Source organism: Cajanus cajan, chromosome 9 (genome assembly GCF_000230855.2).
Source record: "Cajanus cajan strain Asha chromosome 9, NIPB_CcT2T_4, whole genome shotgun sequence".
Taxonomy (NCBI): Eukaryota; Viridiplantae; Streptophyta; class Magnoliopsida; order Fabales; family Fabaceae; genus Cajanus; species Cajanus cajan.
In genome coordinates, this window is record NC_138525.1 from 1167092 (window position 1) to 1192080 (window position 24989).

General features: G+C 33.5%; 3 protein-coding genes across 3 annotated transcripts; all 3 read right to left on the reverse strand.

The window, feature by feature from the left end:
• Nucleotides 1-375: 375 nt before the first annotated feature.
• LOC114916342 (FT-interacting protein 3) lies at nucleotides 376-2667 on the reverse strand. Its single transcript, XM_029272792.2, has 3 exons — nucleotides 2534-2667; nucleotides 2333-2464; nucleotides 376-2108 (listed from the first exon to the last, which is right to left on the reverse strand). Exon 3 carries the CDS (start codon nucleotides 2104-2106, stop codon nucleotides 403-405), a length of 1704 nt encoding a protein of 567 aa, XP_029128625.1. The 5' UTR covers nucleotides 2107-2108; nucleotides 2333-2464; nucleotides 2534-2667; the 3' UTR covers nucleotides 376-402.
• A 4326-nt stretch (nucleotides 2668-6993) lies between these two features.
• On the reverse strand, nucleotides 6994-15165 carry ENOC (cytosolic enolase). The gene is made up of 13 exons (XM_020382613.3): nucleotides 14904-15165; nucleotides 14669-14823; nucleotides 14418-14592; nucleotides 13305-13376; nucleotides 13079-13195; nucleotides 12613-12693; nucleotides 12370-12446; nucleotides 10568-10671; nucleotides 9948-10046; nucleotides 9763-9848; nucleotides 9272-9358; nucleotides 8655-8852; nucleotides 6994-7390 (listed from the first exon to the last, which is right to left on the reverse strand). Exons 1-13 carry the CDS (start codon nucleotides 15006-15008, stop codon nucleotides 7325-7327), a joined length of 1422 nt encoding a protein of 473 aa, XP_020238202.1. The 5' UTR covers nucleotides 15009-15165; the 3' UTR covers nucleotides 6994-7324.
• A 1637-nt stretch (nucleotides 15166-16802) lies between these two features.
• On the reverse strand, nucleotides 16803-24535 carry LOC109815333 (neutral ceramidase 1). The gene is made up of 10 exons (XM_020380038.3): nucleotides 24386-24535; nucleotides 23861-24232; nucleotides 22934-23142; nucleotides 22363-22704; nucleotides 20251-20515; nucleotides 19894-20152; nucleotides 19665-19790; nucleotides 19048-19111; nucleotides 18172-18335; nucleotides 16803-17467 (listed from the first exon to the last, which is right to left on the reverse strand). Exons 2-10 carry the CDS (start codon nucleotides 24175-24177, stop codon nucleotides 16919-16921), a joined length of 2295 nt encoding a protein of 764 aa, XP_020235627.1. The 5' UTR covers nucleotides 24178-24232; nucleotides 24386-24535; the 3' UTR covers nucleotides 16803-16918.
• Between the last annotated feature and the right edge of the window lie 454 nt (nucleotides 24536-24989).

Genomic DNA, 24989 nt, shown 5'->3' on the forward strand with positions numbered 1-24989 from the left:
TTTAGGTTTAAATTTTTAGGTTTATTTCATTTGTGATTATTGAAATGTTGATTATATTTTGAATTATGTATTAAAATTTGAATTAAGTATTTTTTTTATTTGTTTCAATTTTTTTGAAATATATTTTTAATTATTCAACCCAATAATATGATTTGACCCAACTCAATTGTAGTTAGGTTGGGTTGTGTTGAATTACTTTTAAAAAAAAAGTTAACAAATCCATTCCAACTCAATCAAATTTAATTAAATTTAATTAGATTGGGTAAAAAAAAAATTAAATCCAACCTCATTATATTCTCAAGTTGTTTCTTTCTAAATAAAATGATTATTTTGATTTAAACAAACAAAAATTAACTTCTACTTTTTAAAAATCTCTAAAAAAACACTTATTTTATATCAGAATCATTGTTTTAAATCTCTAACAATCAAGCCCATTATCATGCTATCTAATTTTGAAGGCATACTTCTTATCCAGCTTTCATGAAGTGTTGGGACAAATGAACATAAAATTGGATGCCTTAGCAAGTAAAGCAACCAAACAGAGACAATAGATTGGAAAGGAACAATCAAAGCCACAATCCCAGTTACCAGACACAAAACCATAATTAATATTGTAGCTATTGGATCCTGCCATATTATAAGACACTGTAGTCTCTCTCCTTTGGTGGCAAAATCAACCAACACTGTTACATATTTCTCCGCAACAACTCTTAATCGATCGTATCTATCCCTTATAATGGCTTTCAATTCATTTATACTTGCTGTATCAACATGAAACATTTGCAAACCTACATGACACTCTTTTCTTGGCTTGTTTTGATGCTGCAGGAGCACACGCATGATAACACAAGAGAACATTGTAGACAGCAAATGTTGAGGGGAAACAATCATCACAATAATGAGAAACAAGCAAATTATAAGTGATGAAATAGGATTTCTCTTGCATATAGCACCAAGTTGAGTGCATAAGGTTACCAACCCACTTTCAAAAGTTTTGAGCGTTTCAAATTCAGCTTTACCTCTTTGCATGTTCCACATGATTTCACCAGAAACTGAGTCAAGCATGACAACTTGTTTTCTTAACCCATGATACTGAGCCAGATGCAATGGATTAACAAAATGTTGTCTAGGGGGCATAGGTAATGTGTACACTACTTTGCACAGATTAATCATATCTGTGTAACAAAAGTTGAAAGCTAATTGAATTTCTCCCGTCTTCTTCAGCCCCAAAGGTTGAAGTTCAACAATCGGATCAGAATAAGAGTGAATTCTGATTGTTTCAGGTTCAGATAGAGTGACCATCACATTCCCTATTCTTGTATCTATTGTACCTATAGCTAATGCATCTCCTTTGTGCAATTGACCATTATCAGACCTACAATTTCTGATGAATGTACATGGGTCATAGCTATCCCAAGAGTATTGCTCATTCCAGTGTGGATCTTCATCAAATACATGATACTCTCCATCCAAAGAGAGCCTCAAATCATGTCTACCAGCAAATCCCTCATTCTGTTTAACATCAATGATTTTAGTAGATGGAAGTGACTCATCTACTCTCTTGTCTCCATTCTTTACAGGAAATACACATGTCCCTAAATTCTTATAACTTCCTAACATTCCTTTTTTCATGTTCAAATTCAACAGTTGATTAAATGGCTCTAACATATCAATTAACATATCTTCATAGCATTTTGGGTTTCCATTATGGTTCTTTGCCAACTTGCTTGTAAAGGTCAAATTCCCCAAAGTAGCCTGGATGAAAATTTGAGAAATTTGGGTGCTATCTTCATGCAGCAAATCCAAGGCTTGAATCAAATTAACTCTAAGACAGAAAATCCTAGGCATAAGATATATCCGTGAAAGAGTATTGGCAACATTATTTTTGTAAATACCAATCGATGTTGCAGTTAAATTCAAATGCCAAACTTGAGGAGAAGTATCTTTTATACATGTAGATAACAACATAAGCTCTTCCTTCACAAACAAGAGATTGATTTCACCAAGGTCAGTGACGGTTGTGATTCCCCTATCACCCGTTACGCTCTTTGAATCAGTAATATGAGAAATCCCCTTCAAATTAAAATCCACTTTCTCATCTCCCATGGCTATGACAACAATATACAAGAACAGATTAAAATTAAACTTCTATATTCATACCAACAACGTTACACCCTTTATCTAAAAAGTCGTACGTTAAATAAAAATACGACATACATATGTTAAAATATAAAAACAAACAAACAAAATCATTGGTTTAATAATCAAGAGAATTGTTAAATAAGGGTGGCAAGGCAAACACATTTTAATTGAAAAACAATATGAACATTACCAACGTATCGGAAGGAATTAGTCTCCTCCCATGTATTGAATCAAGGTCTGATTTTTTGTTAGGAGAAGAATCTTGGGTCTGCATGTGATATCCGGCAATGCCTCAGACAGGATTCTTTCTAAATGAAGATACCTGGAATAAAATAAATCAGTATTCAATTATTTGAATCCTGCAGCAGCAACCAACAAAATGCATACGTACCTGCATGGGCATGGCTCAGTGAATTCCACCGCGCAACAAACCCTTCAATGTCGCATAGAATGTCACAACGGAAATATTACAAAACCTTTATGGGCTTTGAATCACTATTAGGTTCGGTGGATCAAATCATTTTAATTGGTCCATTCCATTTATTATTAACAACAATAAAATACTTTTATTTATAAATAAAAAATAAAAATAAAAAGTAGAAGTATTTTATTTGTACTACTACAGATAAACAAGGAGGGAAAATATATTTGTTCCTCTTATATCTACAAACAAAATATTCGTGAACACCAACTTCGGCTCTTCCACCACTGGCTACTCCCCGCAAGTAATGGACTCTGCAAATTCTTTAAACCTATGATACTTCAATTTGCATAATATCTTACATGTATAATGTATTAGTGAAGCATGAATTTTTAAAAATATTATGAAAATTTTATCTAATCTTGATATTTTTAAATACTTTACCAATGTATTGGTGAAGTATCCAAATTTTAAAAAATTTATGAAATATTCATTACAGTTAAATAAGATATATAAATATATTAATATGAAAACAAAGAAACATGATCTCAAAATAAAAATTGAATTTGCAAAATTATAATTACATATTTATATTTATGAATTTTGATCAAAATTATAATTATAAATTTATTATATATTATAAATAGTATAATATATAAAGACACATATCTTACATATATCTATTTTATATATTTTAAAATAATTGTATCTGTGTCATATAAGTATTCGTATCCGTCCATCATAGTTGAAAACTCAGGAGAAGACATCTTAACCATGTCATGGTACTCCTCTTTGGGAATATGCAGGAGCCTATCACGTTCAACTCAAAATTAGATGTCTTGTCTTGCACTATCAAGAAAAGTGAAATGAAAAATCTTGGAGAAAGAGAGAAAAAAAAAACGCATTAGGTTTTCGAACATGAAGGTCATGCCCTAAAACAAAACAACTCAATAAAATTTCCCAACCTACATGAAAAAAAAATGACTAAACTTACAAGAAACACATGTTTTTAACGTGAAAAACTTCTCGAAATAAAGATAAAAAATCATAAGTGGGCTAAATCAAAGAAAAATTTCACCATAATCAACAAAGAATACAAAATAATCCCCTACAAAGTACACGAATTTAGAACTAAAACAAACTAATCTCCGATGCTTATCAAAGAGAAACAAGATAAAAACAAAAAAAAAAACTATAAACTATAAACAACACCGCCGATATGAGAAGCTTTTCTCCCACTTTGGAGACCTTCTTTTAAGGATCCAAATGTTGAAAAGGAAGAACCACCTACTTTGAACCTTGTTGGATCGAGCGCTTACCACTAGGCCAAAAACTATAGCTGATAGTCAGGGCGCAACTCTTTTTACTTAAGAGCGTAGGAACCCAAGCGCCATGATTCGACAGTGACTTGAGGGGTGCGGATTATTCACATTTCATTTGATGGTCAGAGGCGAATTGAAAGCTAAGCTGTGGTAATTCTAAGGATTCCCTGGAGAAAAATAGAGATGTCTCCTACGTTACCCGTACCGTGTGGAAGTAGCGACGTAATTTCATAGAGTCATTCAGTCTGAATGCTACATGAAGAACATAAGCCAGATGAAGGAACGGGAAGACCTAGGATGTAGAAGATCATAACATGAGTGAGCAATTGCCCCGCTGGGTATCGAACTCATGACCTTGGCTCTGATACTAATTGTTGGATCGAGCGCTTACCACTAGGCCAAAAGCTATAGCTGATAGTCAGGGCGCAACTCTTTTTACTTAAGAGCGTAGGAGCCCAAGCGCCATGATTCGAGTGACTTGGCCCACCTAGCCTCCGCCACAGAACAATTGATGCAACCCGCAACAAACCTACAATTGATGCAACCCGCAACAAACCTGATGTCCAAAATTCAGCATGATCCACAGCTCTGAAATGTGAAAATGCTCAATGGATTTCTCTCTTCTTTTTTCTTCTTTTTTTTGTTTGTTGTTTCTCTCTCAATAATGAATCTCACTCTCAACTTTAATCTGACTCCGTTTTATTTGATTAAGTGAAAAATGGAATTACACATTTAAACTTATTCATCACGTAAAAATAAAAAAGGGGGTCCAATACTCGCGGTGGCATCCTCATCTTTAAGGTGAAAATGTTGTTGTTGACAACGGCTGACGCTCACAGAGACAGTGCAGTCGTAAAGAAAAAGATGCTCTGCTGAGCTGCTAACGACAACATACTCACTGTCACGGGTGATCTTCATGTTCGAAAATCCTAGTGCTTTCGCAACGAGGAGCACTTCTGCCGACAAGATAATATATCTTATGTTCATTGCATGTTTATAGTAATTTCATGCACTAGCTAGCTGCTGATGAAATGAATACAGTTCATGACGGTGAGTTTCATTGTTCTAGTGGTTATATATACTTGTTATTTTGTTTGTTATATGACACCTAATTATTCCGTTAATTCTGTTATATAGTTTTTATTCCCTTGGTTCTTAAGGCACAATTTAACAAAACTGGGGATAATATTTATAAGGCACTTTATAATATCTATAAAATATTAATTTATTTTTTTAATTTTATTTTTATTAAATATTGTGAGAGTGTGTATTTCTCTCTCACATCTTTTAGATTTTTAATTATTATTTATTATTTTTATGTTAAGTAAATTCTTACCACTCTCATAAAAATATAATAATAAATAAGAAAAATAAAATTAGTACATCATAAATTTAATTTATAAACTTAATAAAATTAATTAATATTATTATGTATATTGGTTTGTGTGATTCAATTAGATGTCTTATAATAAGAATCAGAAAAATATATGATAACTACTTATTTTGTTAATTATGTTATACTTAGTATGTAAGTGTACGAATAACTGTTTCACAATCATAATTAGGTTTTATTTGAACGTAAAATTTTAGTAATTTAAAATTCTTAAAATTTGAATTATTTTAATTTTAATTTTAATTTTTAATATTTTTTTAATATATTGTTTCGATAAATAAATTTAAACTTTTATTTTTTAATTTAGATAGAACAATTTAATTTCTACGTAGAATTTGTCCTTATATATTAAATGCAGTATGACAACATCTTTAAAAAATATTTTTTCATGAAAGTATTTAGAATTTTTTATTTAATTTAATTTTTATTTATTATATTATTTTAAATTTTAATATTTTTAAAATAAATTATTTATAATTAAAAATAATCATATGCAATAACATAAATTATATCAAATTAAGAATATAATTTATGTTTAAAAATACCTATTTATACTAATTTTAAATATATCTTATACATTCAAATATTATATATATATATATATATATATAATTTATTATAATTTTTAGTTATATATAACCAACATTTATTCTATGAAATATACTAGCTTAAATTATCAACTAGTATTTAAGCTAGTATATTTCACAAACTTAATGTTGGTTATATATGATTAAAAGTTATAATAAGTTATATATATATATATATACTGAAATTTTAAAAATTAAATTTAATATAAACAAACATTAGTCAAATTTTAAATATGTAATATTTTTTAAAAATAAGAAATAATATTCATAAATTTAAATATTCAATTAAAAAAATCAATAATTTTTCATGTCAATCTTTATAAGAGAGGAAAGATAAAAGGGGGTAAAAAAAGAGCGAAGACAACAAAAAATGAGAGATAAAGGATATATCTTTACAAGATAAAAAATAAAAATATATGAAAATTTTCATACTTACTTTTCTTTTTAGCGAAATTGAAGTTGTAAAATTTTAAAGAATTTCACAAATGTTTAAATTTCAAATTCTTAATAAATTCTTCATATAAATATAACATTTCATCTCAAAATATTTTTAAAAAATTAAATAAATCACTCCATTAAAATTTCTCAACCAAACATAGAGAAAAAGAAATTTTTGATTCTATATTATGCTTACGGGGGGTTCCATTAAATAATTTGGACACTTTTATAAAAAGATTACGTCTGAGCGTATGTATTATTATTAGCATTCCTCAATTAACTGTTGTATTGCATTGTATCTGGGGTTGATAATGCAGCCTGAAGAAGCTACAGTATAGATGGAGTCTGTGCCTGACATTTTAATTGAAATATTTGACCTCTTTCACAAAGCACCAAATATTTAGTCAAAAAGACTGGAGGTAATACTAATAAGAACTAGATAAGCGCTCGGCTTTCCGCAACAAATTATGGTAAAAGAAAACAAAAATACCGATTTAATCCTTATTATATATATATATATATATATATATATATATATATATATATATATATATATATATATATATACATGTCAAGCAAATATTGCACGGAAAAAAATATTGATGCGAGGAAACCAAATAGCTTCCCTTTCTCCTTTGCTTATCACACATTAATTTAAATTATAAAATAAGTATAGAAAAATAAGACAAATAAAGGTAAAAATGATCAATTCTATCTGATAATATTTCAGGCGTTCAGGTTAGTAAAGGAGGTGTGCTGGAACATAGGCAATGCAAAGAATGAGATAACTACAATCAATATCACTTGCCCAGAACAATTTAAACCCAGCATTGGATTGGTGTAAATTTCTGTCCCCTATAACAACAATAGACAATTAAATAGGCCGCACTCCCTAAAACCCAAAGGCACAAAATGATAAAGCAGTTGATGAATATGGTACACTGATGAACTTCAACCACACGTATCAAACATAAAGAAGAAAATCATAACTCAAAAACCAATCTAAAGAAATCGTTCATTCTTATTGTCTCCAATCATCACCAGCATAAACTGCTTGATCCCCGAGCTCCTCCTCAATTCGAAGTAACTGTATCAAAATTCAGATAATAACTGTTATGCTTTTCCTTCCTTTCACTTTACCAGGACAAACGAGAATACATACTCGACAAACATCAACTTCATCTCTGCATGAGACTCGCAGCTAGTAATAAATTAAAAGTTTTGGCCTAGTTTTTTTTGGCTTCTCTTAAAAGTAGAAGCTCCTTCAACAAGCTTCCATAAAAGTTATATTTTTTGGGCTTTTGTTCAAGTCAAAAAGCTTTTTAATTTTAAGAGCTTTTATAATAGTGTTAGGCCCATTTTTTTCCTTTTGACAAACCTAAAAAGATAAAGCCAAATATTACCTCAGAAGAAGGAAGAAATTCAAATCCCTTTTAAGAAAAAAACTGACGGAAAATTCTTTTGGAGATACGGGCAGCACAAGAAAATCAAGATGGATTCCGAAGATAATTATACTAATGAAAACAAAAAGATCTAGGGGTATTCCAAGCTTCTTATAATTAAGACCTTGATATAAGCTTGGAACGGATTATAAATTAAAAATTAAAAATAAAATAAGCAACGGTCCTCTCCAATTGAAAATAAACTGATCTGGGGTCCTGTCCGCTAAACAAAAAAAAAAACTAAACATAGACAATTTTAAAATAGAACTTGTATTGTAATGATGATTTCAGTGGTTGGATGATAGCTGCATCATATGAAGTTTATTTTAAGCTGGAGAGGATACTTGCCAAAGAAAATAAAATTTAAAAAGGGTGAAGAAATTGCATTAAAAAAAAAATACTCCAATGTAAAGTTCAACAACAACTTCCAACAGAACAAATATTTACGGGGACGAGTTATACATCACTGGTTAAATCCATAGAAGTCTGCAGGGAGCAAAGCTAACCAAGATAACACTACTTTTTAATATACAGTTTATTATAAAGAATAAAGAATCATACACAGATGCCACAAATATTGCCATCAAGATAGGGTGAGTAGCCTAAAGAGGAAAAACATCTATATGTATTAGTACGACTGCTATCGCAAAAGAAAAAAAAAAAAAAAAAAAGACAGATCAAATTAGCATATTTACAATTACAACCAGCAATGAACAAAATTACAGGTTATATAAAATCGTCACTTAAAAATTACTTATATCACAAATATATCACCAATCATAGAAAACTGCCACCTTCCCTTGGGAGAGGAATTGGTGGGTTGACAATATATGGTTGGCATAAAAATATTTTTTAAGCATTTATAATCACAATGCAGTAAAATCATCAGCATAAGAATCAGAAAGAGACCTGGTTGTACTTTTCTAGCCGCTCTCCTCTGCAAGGAGCTCCTGCTTTAATCACACCAGAAGCAAGGCCAACAGATAAATCAGCGATGAAAGAGTCTACACTTTCCCCACATCTATGAGATGTTACCACCCCCCAATGCGCTTCCTTTGCCTGCTTCACCACTTCAATGACCTCCGTAACAGTTCCAACTTGGTTGACCTAGATTACAATGGGAAATCATCACATTTCAGTGTTAATTTTCTTCCAGAAAATAAAAGGATAAATACAAAGGAGGAGAATCAAAATACCCTCCCAAATGATTAATAAAAATAAATAAATAAACAAAAATAAAAAGTCAAAAAACTAAACTACTGGCAAGCTATGGTTAGATATCTTTCTCTTTTAGAAAAACTAGCTTTGTAATTTATGATCAGGTATTTACATGAAAAGACGACCTCCAATAATGTGGATATCTAACACCTCAACTTAATTCTGAAACAAGATTGCTTACATTCCAATGATTCCATTAAAAACTAAATTTAGTATTTATTCTTAAAAGTAAAAACTTGGAGATAAGATTAACTTTGTCATTAGGCATTACAAACGCTTGAAAGCTAATTGGAGTAACAGCAAGTTACCTTAAGAAGAAGGGCATTACAAGCAGACTCAGTTATTGCTCTCTCAATGCGTTTTGCATTTGACATCAAGAGATCATCCCCAACTACCTGCAGAACCATTCAAATAAAGAGAAACTATATAAATAGAAATTCCTATCAGTAGCCAATATATACTATACACTAAACATCTCAGTGGTAATATGCAAATAACCTTTCTAATGCTCAACCCCTATAAAGAGACAAAAGACAAAGCAACTATATGAGATTTGTTTTCCCCTCCCTAGCACTCATAGCATGCTAATGAGTCAATATGGCAAAGATACACAAACAATCAATTTATTATTATTTTTCTAATTAAAATTATCCATTTTTATCATTAAAATATATCACGTAATCCCCAAAATGGTAAGCCCTACTTCATAGCATCAATCTTTGGGAACACAAATTATCTAGGACAAATAATGAATCGACATCAACTCAAAACAAAATATAAATTGATTAAAAAATAATACCTGACAAATCCCTAGACTTGAGATATGTTTGATATGTTCCCAGTCTTCCTTGTCAAATGGATCTTCTATTGACACAATAGGGTATTCTACAATTTCAAAAAAGAAAAATCCAAAATAAACACGAAGTATAAACTAAATAATTTATAATGACCCCATCAGGAAAATAGTAAGATAAACTGGTTTACCGGAGCATAGTTCCTTGTACAACTCTAGCATATCCTCTGCTGACTTGAAGTTCTGTCCAGACTTTTGAGGAGATTGAAAGTCCAGATCATATCTTTTACCTATATCAGGGAAAAGGCATATACATAACAGCATAAACTGGTTAAAAACTAGTCAAAAAGGCAAAAAGGTGCCCAAACAGTACTAGAGGATTTTAATTTAACACCATGAGCTGAGGAAGAGTGCCTCACTGAAAAAGGTATTAGCACAAGAAAAAGACAGACTTATATAACCAGCTCACATAATACTTGTAAAAGCAGATTAAGAAATCAAGTTGAAACGAAATCCCTAAATGAAATGTAAAGATGATATGTTGCCATAGCTGTTGATCATTGGAATTTATAGCATTAGCAAATAAGATTGTTATTTTATATCTCTTAAGAAGACTAATTTTATTTTGTTATGACAGCAAAGTAAAATAAATGGATTGCATTTTTCATAGATGATGCAGTTAAACAGTTATCAAAGCATTGCTTCAATAATCTCCCATTATAGTAGCAATATGCAATATTAAAGCAAGCATCACCAAATTCCATCTTCTCAATGATCTAAAAGTACACAAGGGGCAGGAACTTATAATTACCTATGCAAAAATTTGTAGCAGAAACATCGAGCGCTATCTTTATTTTCTCATTATAACCACTTCTGCTAATGGCCTCCTTCACAAGATCCAGGGCTTCTCTAAAGCTGAAAATACTTAAATACAGTCAGCTAAAGAGTATAAATAAAATTAAAACGCTTTCAAAGGAATTATTTTAGAGTAGAGAAATACCTAGTATGACAAGATTAACCAAGTGCAAATTTCATAAGTATCAAGCGATTTTATGTTTAAAATTAATATTAAATTTTTAGCTGCTTAAAAATTTAGATAATTAGCCTCAAACAACATTAATAATAACTTTATAAGCAAAAGCAAGTAGATAATAAAATTAATACAACCTACCCATATATATGAATAATCTACACCAAGGTTGTCAAACTCGAGAGTCTACACAAACTCGTGGAGCTCTCGTAGACTCGACTCGTAGACTTGACTCGTAGACTCGTAAGAGTCTACCTAATATTAAAAGATATTAAAAAACATGAACACACACAATATGATATCACTATTTCAACATTCTAAGTCTGAAATAAGTCAAATAACAACAATAAAATGTCATAATACAAATCTTAACCATACATAAACAACCAAAAAATCAATGGTATGTGAAGACTTTGAGCCACCACCGGTTTCAGACATCTTGCTCTGAAAATGGTATGTGAATTGTGAATAACACTAACAGACCAAAAAATCAAAAAATGTTAGAGTGACTCACGAAGACAGACGCGGTCGTATGCGGCAGAGATGCAGCGGAGGGAGAGAAAATAGACTCGCGTCCTTCCCAGCAAGAGGACGCGCGTTCGTATGCAGGGGCGTTTGATAGCGGCAGCGTTCGTATGCAGGGGGCGTTTGATAGCGGCGGCGTTCGTATGCAGGGGGCGTTTGATTGCGGCGGCGTTCGTATGCAGGGGGCGTTTGATTGCGGCGGCGTTCGTAGCGGCGGAGATGCGCGTTCGTAGCGGCGGAGATGAGCGTTCGTAGCGGCGGAGATCAGTGTTCGAACGTTGCGGAGGGAGAAAAACCAGATCAGAAACGTGAGAATGGTGGAGGCATGTCGCGCGAAGGGAAAAATGCTTTCTCACTTACTAACCCTAGGCAAAACGACGTCGTTTTGGGCCATTTAGGGGTGAAAAAAAAAAAACTAACCAGACTCTTGGACTCGGTCTCAGACTCGCGATTCTGACCGAGTCTACCCGAGTCAGACCGAGTCTACCCGAGTCTACCAAAAAACGAGTCTATGCGCGAGTTAACTCGTTTTGCTACCCTAGACTCGTACGAGTTTACGAGTTGACTCGCGAGTTTGACAACCATGATCTACACAATCTTCAAGAATGACACTTCACTCTCAACTTCTTTTATATTTATTATTCAAATTCTTCAGAATTAATTCTGCTTATCATTTTTATAATTTTAAACTTATTTTTTTCCTATTTTAATCTATATATATTTTATTCTACATAAATTAATTTTATATATATTCCATATAAATTTAAACATTATTTTGTTTTGAATACTTTTCTATGTGTTATATTACACCTGAATTTAAAAATACTGTGCACAGCAATTTTTGGAGTTATTTTTTTGTTTTTCACTCCTAAAATGGAGACTTTTCCACCCCTTTATATTATTCGTTTAACAGAGATGAATTTTACAGAAATTTATGATGCCATGTGATCCATGTAACTTACCCCACAAATTGGAAAAAGGCTCTGCTTTTGTATTTAAATGTATAGAAATTTTAAAAGCTGCAGAAATCCAATAATTCTATAACATATAAAGCTTGCCTGGAGATATTAGGAGCATAGCCACCATCTTCACCAACATTACAGTTATGTGCACCAGATTTTTCTGTAATGACAGCCTGCCCTTTTGTCATCATCAATATAGAAATGTATCAGCTTATAGATGATATCTGCAACTGACTATTAGGATTCTTACATTTTAATGAGTGAAATTATGAGAAAAAAATATCTTCAGACAGAAAGAAAAAGCCATAGCATTTGATAAATAAAAAAAATCCAAACCACCTTTAAGTGATGATAGGTCTCAGTGCCCATTCGCAGTGCTTCCTCAAATTTGCTTGCTCCAATTGGGAGAATCATGATTTCCTGATAGAAATTATGTAGGAAAGATTTCATATTTCAAAGAGTCCAAACCACTATGAAACAGAAGGAACCCAGATTGAAAAGAAACTATATCTGTTAATGTTAGAAAGTCAGAAAATGAAGAAAAAAATCACACACAACAATAAATTGCCAAAGTTACACCACAAATAATTAAACAGGTGTTACCGTGTTAGTTACAAAGAAGATGTATGAGCCCCAAGTTATTTTTTGATTGATTTGACATATAATGAAAATATTTCCACATTCATTTGTCATTTAATTTCACTGTTCATTAGATTCTTTAGAGAAAAGAAGCACAACCCTAAAAGAATAATATTAGCAAAAACATGAGAATGTCTAAGAAATTAAACAGCAACAGATACAATACCTGAATGGCCAGAGTACTCCCAGCATGTTTTCCACCACTTATGACAGTGAAGGCAGGAACAGGAAGTGTTGGGTTGGTTTTCCCAGACATGTCAGCAATGTGTTTGTAAAGTGGAACCTGATATGTTTGTCTTTATTTTCATGATATCATGACTGAAAATATATACATATTTTCCATATTAAAAGTTAAATGAACTTATAAAATATTAATTGACGAAGAGACATGCCTCCTTTTCAGCAGCCCCAGCTTTACAAGCCGCAATGGACACAGCTAATATAGCATTGACTCCAAGTTCCCCCTACAAAGAAAATCAGAAACAAAACAGATACAAGAAATACATATTAAATCTTTAAAAAAATTGGGAGAACTATCTTACTATAATGAATTATTCAAACACGCATGTAATAGTATCTGTTCACAACAAATTTATGATGTAAGAATCAGCCACACACTGCCTTCGTCATGGTATCCAGAAGAAAATAGAAGAAAGACAAGGAATCACTCGGAATTATCATTAAAAAAGTAATATTGTGGATTTGAACATTCAAAACTGGAAAGAAAACCAAGTATGCAAATCCAAAGTGAAATACAAATCATGCTTCTAATATCCTGTGTGAATTTGTCATATTTCCAACAGACAAACAAAATGCTCCTACTAGCTTAAGTGAGCACTTTGATTTTTTTATTTTTTTTTGTTCCAATAGACATGGTCTAATGTCCCAAAGCTGACAAGTAAAAACTAATTTACACTAGCGAGATATGACTTCTGATGGCCAACCATTATTTTAACATTGACAAGAATCAAATTTGGATGCATCAGGTCGACTCCTCTCCCAGGGCAGGTCTTACAACCGTTGGCCCAAGAGGCTTGGTTATTTTAAGTGAGCACTTTGTAAAAGAAATAGAAAATGAAAAAACAAAACAGTGAAAATATATGGAGAAGGAAAACCCTGTATCATCTATTGATGTCATTAAAAATTGACAAAGTTTTAGTTGACTACGTAACACAAATGTATCTTTACCACAACCTTTCATAAATAAAAATAATCTGACACAGACTCCCTCTCATTTAGACTTTAGGGGAACAGAATGTTCATTTCGCTAATCTGTGTAGTATCCATCAAAGTAAACTAAGGAACCTAAAACTCCTATCCAGAACTAGAGAAATAGAGGAAAACCATACTATAATAATACTCAGCTTATTCATAGCACTTTGTCCTAATCAGTAAGCAAATTCATTCCGATATGTAAAGTAATCGAAGCATTGAACAAAACAGTACGTAATACGGTAAATTAACAACCAATTTAACGAGTTCATAGCAGAAAGACGTTAAAACACCTTCTTCTCAGTTTTGTCGAGGTCTATCATGGCCTGATCAATCTGCGACTGAAGCGTCGGATCCATACCAATCAACGCCTCGGATATTTTGTCGTTGATATTTTTAACAGCTTTAGACACGCCATTTCCAAGATACACTCCTTTGTCACCGTCGCGTAACTCAACAGCTTCGTACCTGAAACGAATGGTTAACCAACCAAATCGATAGCGCATTGAACGAGAGCGATTAACGAAACGGTAAGAAGGCTTACATGCCGGTGGAGTTGCCGCTGGGAACGGAAGCGCGGAACACGCCTTTGTTAGTGTGCAAGTCGACTTCGACGGTTGGAATCCCTCTGCTATCGAGGATCTGCCTCGCCTTGATTTTTGTTATCACCGATTGCACTGATTTTCTCATGTGATTCGACTGCGGTCACCGCAAAAACGCACGCTGAGAAATTCCGATGAGAACCGTGAAAAAGAGATAGAGGTGGAGAGATAACTTACGATGAAGAGAACGGGATCGGAGGTCTTGGCCCTAACGGCGGCATTGACCGCATCTTCGAGTTTTCGTGAAAGCATGTGCTTGTCCAAGTACTCTTGCACTGACATTTCCACAATCAGATGGTTTTTTTTTTCTTCTTCTGCTCTTCAAATTCAAACTCGAAGCAGAGAGGATTTGAGTGCGCTTTCTTCTTCAGCTGGGAAAACGCGATACACTTCTGCTGCTGCCAGTGTAGAAACTAGAAAGCCGTTCTTGTTAAACGTCGTCGTATCCTTCAATTCAATAAATAAATCAAGTTTACATCCGTTACTCCATTAAAAAAAACGATTCAGATACTTTTGTGCTGTTAAAATTATGCTATCACTGTGTTTGATTAGTAAAAAGAACGAAAAAAAAAACAAGAAAAAAAATATGACGTTTCTTTAGTTATTTAGTACCAAAAAAAAAGATAAATATTTGTGTTTTTTTTTTTAAGATAAGAAATATTATACAGATAAATATTAAGAAAATATCTTTTTAGCCTAATATTGTATTATTATTTTAATAATATTAAATAAATTTAAATTTTCATATTCTTTTAACTAATTGTAAATCTAAAAGTAATTGTCATTATTCAAATAATTTATTATGTTTAAATTATTTTTAAAATAAATGTTTCTAAACATAAATTCTTTAATTAAATTGATTTTTATATAACTAACTCCCACATAAACTGTTTCGTGAAACGGATGCAAAAGCATGTTCATTGGTTTGAAAGATACATGAATGTTTCATATATATTTTTGCAAGTTGTGTAATTTAAGGGTAAATGTCTATTTGTAATAAATTGATGCTTTCCTTCTCACTTTTCTCACAATTTAGAGAAGAAAAAAAAATTGATGCTTTCCTTCTCACTTTTCTCACAATTTAGAGAAGAAAAAACACTTTTTACATAGTCACACAAATAATCACTCCTTCCCAATTATTAGGGTTAGCCTAATGGTTAGATGAGGAGGGATTAAGATAGTTAGAAATATGAGAACCTAGGTTCAATCCTCGTTATGACCATTTTTATAATCTTTCTTATCTTTACAAAAAAAAAATCACTTCTTCCCTTGTGATAAAACAAAACAACAATCGCAGTGACTCCTTACATCACATTATGTCCTCTCTTTTTCATTCTTTCTATTTTCATGCTAATTAGAAATTGCGCAAGTCTAAAATAAAATACAAAAACATTGATCTTAACAAATGACCATTTATAATGTGTTTGGAGGCATGTTCACAATGAGCATATGTATGCAAAAACTGCTTCAATTTGAAAGAAAAACACAAGCAATCTGCGTCAATTTGAAAGAAAAACAAAAAAAAAAACTACTATTGAATAGCTTCTGCAGTTCAGCACGGATCAGGTCTTGACAAACATGCAGATAATCCTCGAATGATATAGATTTAATATTTATGACAAATAGGTATTTAATGGGTGCCATTTTATCATAATAAATTTAATGATTTAATTTACTAATTAATTATGGACTGTGATATATGATTTAATTTATTATTTAACTATAGATTGTGACATATGGCAATATTTTAAAATTTATAAAAGCATCAAAACCTGTATAATGACAAAGGAAAATGAGTTTTTTCTCCGCTAATGGTAACCTCGGCCACAAGCGCAGCGCTGAGACGGACTTCGGGACTAGGAAGCCTTCTCTTGAAAGCATAACTCACATACCATCGCAGCCAAAAGTAAAAATAATGGAAGTATAAGAATTCCTTAAAAATAACTTTCATGTATGTAACAATTAAACATGGGAATAGTTAACAGTGTCTAAAGAGCAAATGTAAGCCACAAATGATTTGATTAACATGGGAGTAGCTGCATTGAATTTGTAGGAAAGGAGATAAAGAATAGTTGATAACAAGGTGGAATCATCGCTGATTTAATTTATTATGGAACAGTTCAGTACAACAAATTGCAGATACAGAGGTAATTGCGTTCCAACAATTAAATTTATCCGCGAGCCTCCATTTACTATGCAACAACAAATGCACTAGATGAACCTGTAAAATGACGAATTGATCCTAATAAGCTCTTAGCAGCCCCAAAATGTTTGATTCTGTATACACCAGGAGTTACGTCCTGTGGGATTCTCCATTCTATAGTGGCTTTACTATGAGAACTGAGTTTGAAAGGCCTTGACCACTTGAAACGCAGGCAGAAATCATCATCATCATAAGCAGGAACCCAAGTATCCCTTCCTTGGAGAAATTCCACCAGGGAAAATGTACCTTCAGTCATAAGGTCATTTCGAGGGCACGCAGACCAGAATGTAACTGTCACCATGTCACCTCTCTTGAAGGTGGAGTTCTTGGGTACATCGGAGTCGCAATCCCCAAATTTTACACCAATAGGGGTTCCATCCACCACTACTGGTGTTAATAAGCTTATTTGCTTATTGAGGAGGTCAGGGGGTTGTGGGCCGGGTTCTACAGGCTGGCCACTGATGAGAGCATGCGCGAGCTTCTTAAACTCCTGAATGTAAGCACTAAGTGTGTGTGGACCATACAGCGTGGACGCACCCTGGTAACATGAAAATTGAAATTATAAAGCAGCACAAAATGGTCACTTGGATTGCAGAAACATAATTGTCATTGTAATATTTCCCATATGTTTGTCAATATTTGTCCATTTGCACAAAGATACACAATAATCTAAGCATAAAGAGCTGAGAGAAAGAAGTAGATATATGCACATGAAGTCATGAACAAGCTATTTATCATGCTAGGTAAGCTTTTCAGTCCTTCCGGGATGTATCTCTTGCCAGTATAAAGTTGTGTTGTTTGATGATAAGTTGCATTCCGAAAAGTGTAAAGACCCACTAATGTTGCTTATACGATGAACCTAAAGAGGCCCAAAAGAGATAAAATTAAGTGGTTAAAGGATTTTATAGGATAGTCTTAAATATTAGGATATTATTTTATCTTTTAATATTGCTTTATTTCAGTTACCCTAAACTAGGATGGTGCCACTTGTATGGTTATTATTCCTAGTAAACCTCTATAAGATTTGGTGCTGTATGGAATCATCAATGAAAAATATCAGTTTTTACTCTTAGCTTTTATGTAGTCTTTTATCTTCTCTCATAGCTGTAAGGGTAGCTTTAGGTTATTTTACAGTAGCATAGAAATAACTTTCTATCAGTTGCGTTTACTATTGCTATAGCAATGTGGAAATGATTGCTGTATGCTTCATGTCTCTTTTCAGAAGAGTGTTGTGTAACTGACCTCATATCTCTGCACCTCGTACTCTTCATATGTAGTTACATACTGTGAATAAGTATTGGTCAACCCTGCTATAACAACATGAATGTTGCTACCAAAGTCTTTGTTACCACTTAGCACTGTCTTGACTGCATCACGGAGGCGCCTTCCAGCCATTGTTGTAAATTCTGTCAGAATTAAAACAATTACAACAATTGAATTGTTTCACAATTAACAAATTGATACAAATACAAATACAGAAGTGTAAGGAAAAAAAGTAGCCATACAGATATATAATATAGCACAACAACATAATGATTAACTAGATTTGGATTATATCAGATCTTAAAATATTTAGATTTTAGACACAAAAATAGTGAAAGACTCAAAGTAGGAGCGTTCATGGATTGAATTTTTAAAAAAACTCAAACCAAATTGAACCAATCCATTTTATAAAAGTGGACCGGCTAATCAATCTGTTTTTTTATAAAGTAGGTTTGATTTTTTAAAAATATGGATCAAATTTTTTAAAACTGAAACAGTTTGGTATGGTTACCACTTTATACCCATATATGAATCGGTTTTTTAAAAAAATCAAACTGATCCATTTTGTAAAATTGAATTGGGTAACTAAACCGGTTTTGCAAAGTAGATCCGCTCGGATTTTTTTCTCTAAATGGGTCGGATTGGTTTGAATTTTTCACACAACCCAAAATAACTAAGATGAACATTGTTGGAACCCAAATCATCAAAAAATCATGATGCTGATAACAGTTCATTTTTTTAATTTTGGCTCAAAGTTATTCAACAGCTTGGGGGCTTGATTATGAATACGTGGATCGATATATTCCCATTTCAACAATATCATCATTATAAGAAATTAGGAGTAAGAGCTCATACCTCCTGGTACACTAAGAATAACAAACTGCCCAACTCGGAAGATCTGGATTGGAAGTATTGAAGGCTGCAAATGAACATGAGTGAGTAAAAATTATTGGAAATCAGTCTTTTTTAGTAATGAAAACGATTGCAATCAGGCTGAAGGAAGGAATATTTCCTTTGACGAAAAAAAAGGTGCTTCATGATGCAACAAAGATATGTTTGGGTCTAAAAAAAACAAATAGGAAGTATGTGTATGGCAGACAATGAGTGAAGAAAAACATGGAACATCCGTCATCAAAGAACATAAAACACACATCTTGGAAAAGCATCTGCCAAAACAACTGGAGAATGCATGCTAGAATTTGTATCTGAAGAAAAAAACTAGACTCCGTGATGTAAAACTGGTACTATAAAATCAATTTTTATTGAGATTATTTACATTTATTGAAGGAATTAAAGTGTTTTTGCCAAGAATAGTGATCAAGGTATGCAACGCTCTGAGGAAAGTGAATAATCTGCTAAAACAGTCTCTGTCATCAATCTTCCATCATTTTACAAATCAGATAGCACAGAACATAATTGAACTGAGCCTAGAGATTATACCACGTGATATTCAGCATAAATGAGTAACTTACTGCCCAATCATATGGTAGCTTCATTTCACCAGTATCAAGTAAGACAGGCTTTGGGTGTTGACAGTCTATTTGTTCCTTGCCTGGTGTTTTAATTACATTGCGGACCAACTTCCAGAAAGGATTTCCCTGACATAGAATTAGAAAAAATAAACATGAAATTTCAAAGATATTTAAGAATACAAGGCTAGGATAATGGGCAGGGTAAGCACAAGGTCTTATCAGTAGCTACCTGATCATCACCTTGCTTAAAGTCAAAAGCTCCAGGTCCGTCAGTTGTTCCAGCAGCAAATGCAAATCCCATTGCAGCAGGGCATGTCTTTACGACCTCAGAATTAGAAAGATTTACCTCAAGCTGAGAGAAATCAATGAAAGCATGTCGAAAATCAACTTTCCCTTTAATCTGTTCAGATGCTCCATTGAATAGCTCCACTGCTTTTCTAAATTGTCTCTCCCCTATAATACGTGTACTTTCAAATTCATCTGGATAACTGCCAAATCAGTTTATAGGAGGCACTTTAGCAACCATAAGGCTTAGGAAAATTTGTAAAAACTAAAGAAACTTTGAGCATGCAATAAAAAAAAATACCCAGGTCCTCGACCATAGCATAATTCATTCTTTCCGCCACATGTACTATGATTGAAGTCACAAGGTAGTCCAGTGTCTGTACAAAAAGCACCAAGTACATTTGGACTAACATCCCCGCAATTTGATTGACAAAATGCAGATACAAATCTAGGCTTGTCAACCTGCCTAAGGACACCTCTGACACGTCTAGCAACGCTTGAAGTTTTAGTTGCAGGTTTACCAGGAGGAGATTGGAATGAGGCAGCAAGCTCCAGTAATTCATGGTCTGTACCAAATATATTTAAGTGAGGTTTGAAACATTCATTTACTAATTATTATCAGATGACCACCATATTGATGAGTGATGACCTATTTATACCACATATATAAAGCAAGGTATCATTCGTGTATGTTTCACAAGTTTGCTCAATCAGCCATTCTTGGATATTTACTTGTCTTGTACACAGACAACTCCACTAACTCCACCAATATTAGGACTTTCATGAGAAGACTTGAAAAACTTAGAAACACCAGATCAGAGCTCATAATCCATGCAACTAACTTCATAAGGGGCGCAACAAGAGGATGCAACAAACCAAGTACAGCTGCCTAATAATCAAACAACAAGAGGGGTGCAACAAAAAGAAATGGGGCAACAGCCAAACTAGAGGATCCTTCAAAACAAAGACCTAAATACCAAACAAGGTCAAAAACGAAATTGGGAGAGCCAAACAAAAGGAAACAGCTGAGTGATGTTGGTTAAGCACTACTAAAAGCTTAATAAATGAGAAACTTAACCCAGATTTGGATAGAAAATAGAGAAATGAGCCTGGCAGTGGTGATGATGACCAGAATGGACCTCTACCATGCTGCCAAAAAAGATGGCACACTTGAGAATCAAACAGTATATGCTCACAAACAAACAAAACCAAACCAGCAATCATCCTGGGCATGAGGAGGAGTGTTGAAAAGCCACCTTAATTGCAGTCATCCCTAACCTACCTAAGTTGCAGTCTCTTTGGGGGCTACCTTAATTGCAATCTCAAGGGTGGTGTTATGTCTTACATCGACTAACAATATGGCTTAAATAGAGCTTATAAAACATGAGTAGTTTTCAACTTACAAAGTGGTTTTGTGGGGTTGAGCTAGACTTTTAAGTCCAAATTTTAAGAGTCGAGAAGGTGACTCATAAAGCACACACACCGGTGAGGGCAGCCAAAATTGTGCAGCGCATGTTGGCTCATGAAGACTTTGATGACTGAAACTTGCAGAGATGGGTGATGCAACAAAGGATGTGGTGAGTCAAATCAGATTGTGACTGGCAAGAAAAGATTCAGACAGCTGCAAACGGCAGCCAAAAAGGTTGTGAAACAGCAGGAGTAGATCTACTGGAATGGTGATACAATAATTGGGGATCAACAATGATGGTAGCATAATTGGAAGAGAGCTAAACTTGCAAGAAGGAAAAACACAACGGAAGGAAGCAAAATCGGAAACTTGATAGGGCAAGAGATGATTAGTTTGAAGGGGGAAATCAGGAAAATAAAGTAGAACTCCTAATTTTGGGGAGCTTGGCTGCGATGTAGTGGCAGGAATAGGTCAGGAGGATGGTGTGATCCTGATAGCATTTTGAAATTATGGACTTTTAGGTATAGAGAGATAAAGAAAGATAAAAGATATTGAAATACTGAATATATTAACTAAGATGTATGATAAATGGTAATGTATTGATGTATTCAATGAGTTCATAAAACCTAGAGCACTAAACCTTAAATTTATACCAACAGTAACTTTAACTAACCGACGAAACAAATCATGATAAAATACGGAAATATGGTAACAAATCCCATGAGATAATGAAAAAACAGGGAAAGTAGCCTTAGAGGATAATCTATTATATTATAAATTATGATAAGATATTTTTATATATTCTAACACAAGGGAGAAAAAATCCTTTGGTCAGACCACCATTTGAGGCTTTTACTCTGCATGGAAAAAAACATGCTACAAAAATGGACCCACATGGCATATAAACCTACAAATTCTGTCGTTACATAATGAACATGCTATAAAGGCAAAGAAGCTGCTTATTTTGTCAATGGATGCATTGTAGCCTAAAGCAAAAAAACTTACGATTATCATGAAGGCTGGGAATTATATTTGAAATTCTTCTTGGTATTCCATCATCAAATCCAACAGAATCCATTCTTACTGACCCTTTTCGCTCAAACCAGTCTTCCATAAATCTTGCAGCTGCGCCCTTATTATCCCCGCTAATTAATGAGTTTGTACGGCTCATTGAAGTACCATGAGTAGCAAACCAATTGAAACTTCCCAAAGGACCCCATTCATCATCAACAAACTTTAACAAAGTCATTTCTTTATCAACATTATACTTATATTTGCTTCTCTCTGCAGCAGGATTGTTGAGATAAGCACTAGGACTGCGATTTACACCAGCATCCAAGAGATCTCCTGCAAGTTGAAGATAATTTATCTCTATGTGACATTGTCAAAAGACTAGAGAGGGAGAAAAGGCCCTTATTGCACGATCATAATTAACAATTAAATTATAATTTATCTTCAGCAGTATGCAAAACTACCATCATTATAATTAACATTTAAATTGTCCATGTGCATTGCATCCGTATATAAGTACCCAACTGAGAAAAGACAGAGAAGGAATGAGAAGTTTTTTCCTTACCCTTATTGACAAATATTGATCCCGGGCGGAGATTTTCGTGGGCTTGAACAATGGTTTTCTCAATGCCATCAACAATGACATCAAATGACTGGCGAACAAATCCAAGAGATGTCACAATATACACAACATATTGGAGATAACCTCCAGGACCTGCATGTGTGTGAATTCCACTAATAGCCACATTCTTTTCGGTATATAGGTCACCATATCTGTCAAACAAAATAAAGTACAAAATCAGCCTCGTATTTAGGGATCAAACAAATTATATGGAAACATCAGCCGCAGTTCACTCTAAAGAACAAAATTTGCCTGAGAGTCCTAATGCTCAATATGAACTCAAGAAACCTAGTAAGATTCAACCAAGTGTGACTAGTCATGCCTACTTAATAAACGTGTCCTCCAGCACTAAAGGTTCCCACCTTTATTGTACTTGGCCTGAAGTTTCGAGAGGTCCATTGACTCCGGAGCCTTAGGGCCTCTTCCCTGTTAACATGCTAGAGTGATTTGGTCATAAAAATGATGTGTCTTACAAGTATAGGTCAGCCATCCACGACCTTACTTGGTCGTACGGTCCACAACCCCTCAAGCACCAAACCTAAAATGTGACCAACGTACTTGGTCAAACAGTCCACAACCCCTCAAGCACCAAACCTAAAATGTGACCAACATACTAGGTCAAACAGCTCACAACCCCTCAAGTGCCAAACCTAAAACGTGACCAACTTACTTGGTCAAACAGTACAGAACCCCTCAAGCACCAAGCCTAAAATGCAACCAACGCATAGGCGGTTAGTCCGTCAGCCATGCCAGAGCAGCTTGAAAAACATTATAAAAAAAAAAATGTCCCACATAACCAATATTCCATAATTTGTACAAGTTATAATCATAATAATTTCTTGAGAGCACAGAAGTAGTCATCATTGATACCTTGCTTTGAGCCTCTCAATCACTTTGATCGTCACAAGCTGTGAAGCCATGCAAGCATCTAGGTTCACAAAAACTACCCGGTTACCCTTTGACTGAGCAACAATGAAAGCTCGAGCCCGCAGCCTGAAGTGAAGCCCAGAAGCAATTTGGTCGGCGTTAGCATACCCCATCATGTTGACATCAGCTGCAGGACCGGTAATGTCATAGCTTCCAAGCCCAATCAAGTAATCAGAAGCCGAATGCACAATATCACTCTTCAGTAGTAGCAATAGTAACAGGAAAAGGGTCCAGACTCGCATAGTTGTAGAAAACTCCATCACACACACCCAAGTTCAAACAAAAAGAGTACCACTTTTTCAAGCTCTCATATCCCTTCACAAATCACACCCACAGAATTCCCGGTCATTAAAAAAGAACGAACAACACATACAAATTAAAGAAGTTTTTGCAATGCAAGCGATTCCATAGATATGCATTTTGAATTAGAAAGAGCATACAGCCAAAAAGGGAAATTCAGTTTCTTACCACGCACTCGCAGATGTATATTTGCGATGTTCACACGGGAAGCAAATAAAAAGGTAGCGGCACGGTAAAGGCATGGATGTGGAGCAACGCGTCAACCACCCTTCTGTTTCAAGGTTCCGACTTTGGAATTGCATGCAACAACCCAATAAAAAATCTAAATTTTCTTTTACAATTAGTCACATTTTTTTTCTAATTTTTTAAAATAATTCACCTCCTCTAAAATAAAGACATTAGTTAAATTGAAGGGGGGAAAAATAATTTATATTCTACTAATTATATTTTATCTTTTATTTTTAAATTATGTGTAATATTATATTTTTTATGAAAATTTTTATTATTCTTTAATTTTATAAATTATAATTTCTCAATCAATTTTTTATGATTATTCTTTAAAATTGATATACTTTTTAAATCACAATTCACATGATATTTAAGATATAATTTGTGAATTAAAATTAAGTGATAGATCAAATATCATTTAATTATTTACATTTATATTAATAATTTGATGTTTCTTAATAATGCACAAATAATATTATCTTTTTATAAGTAATTGTATGTGTTACTTAAATAAATACATAAAGATCACTTAAAAATTAGATGA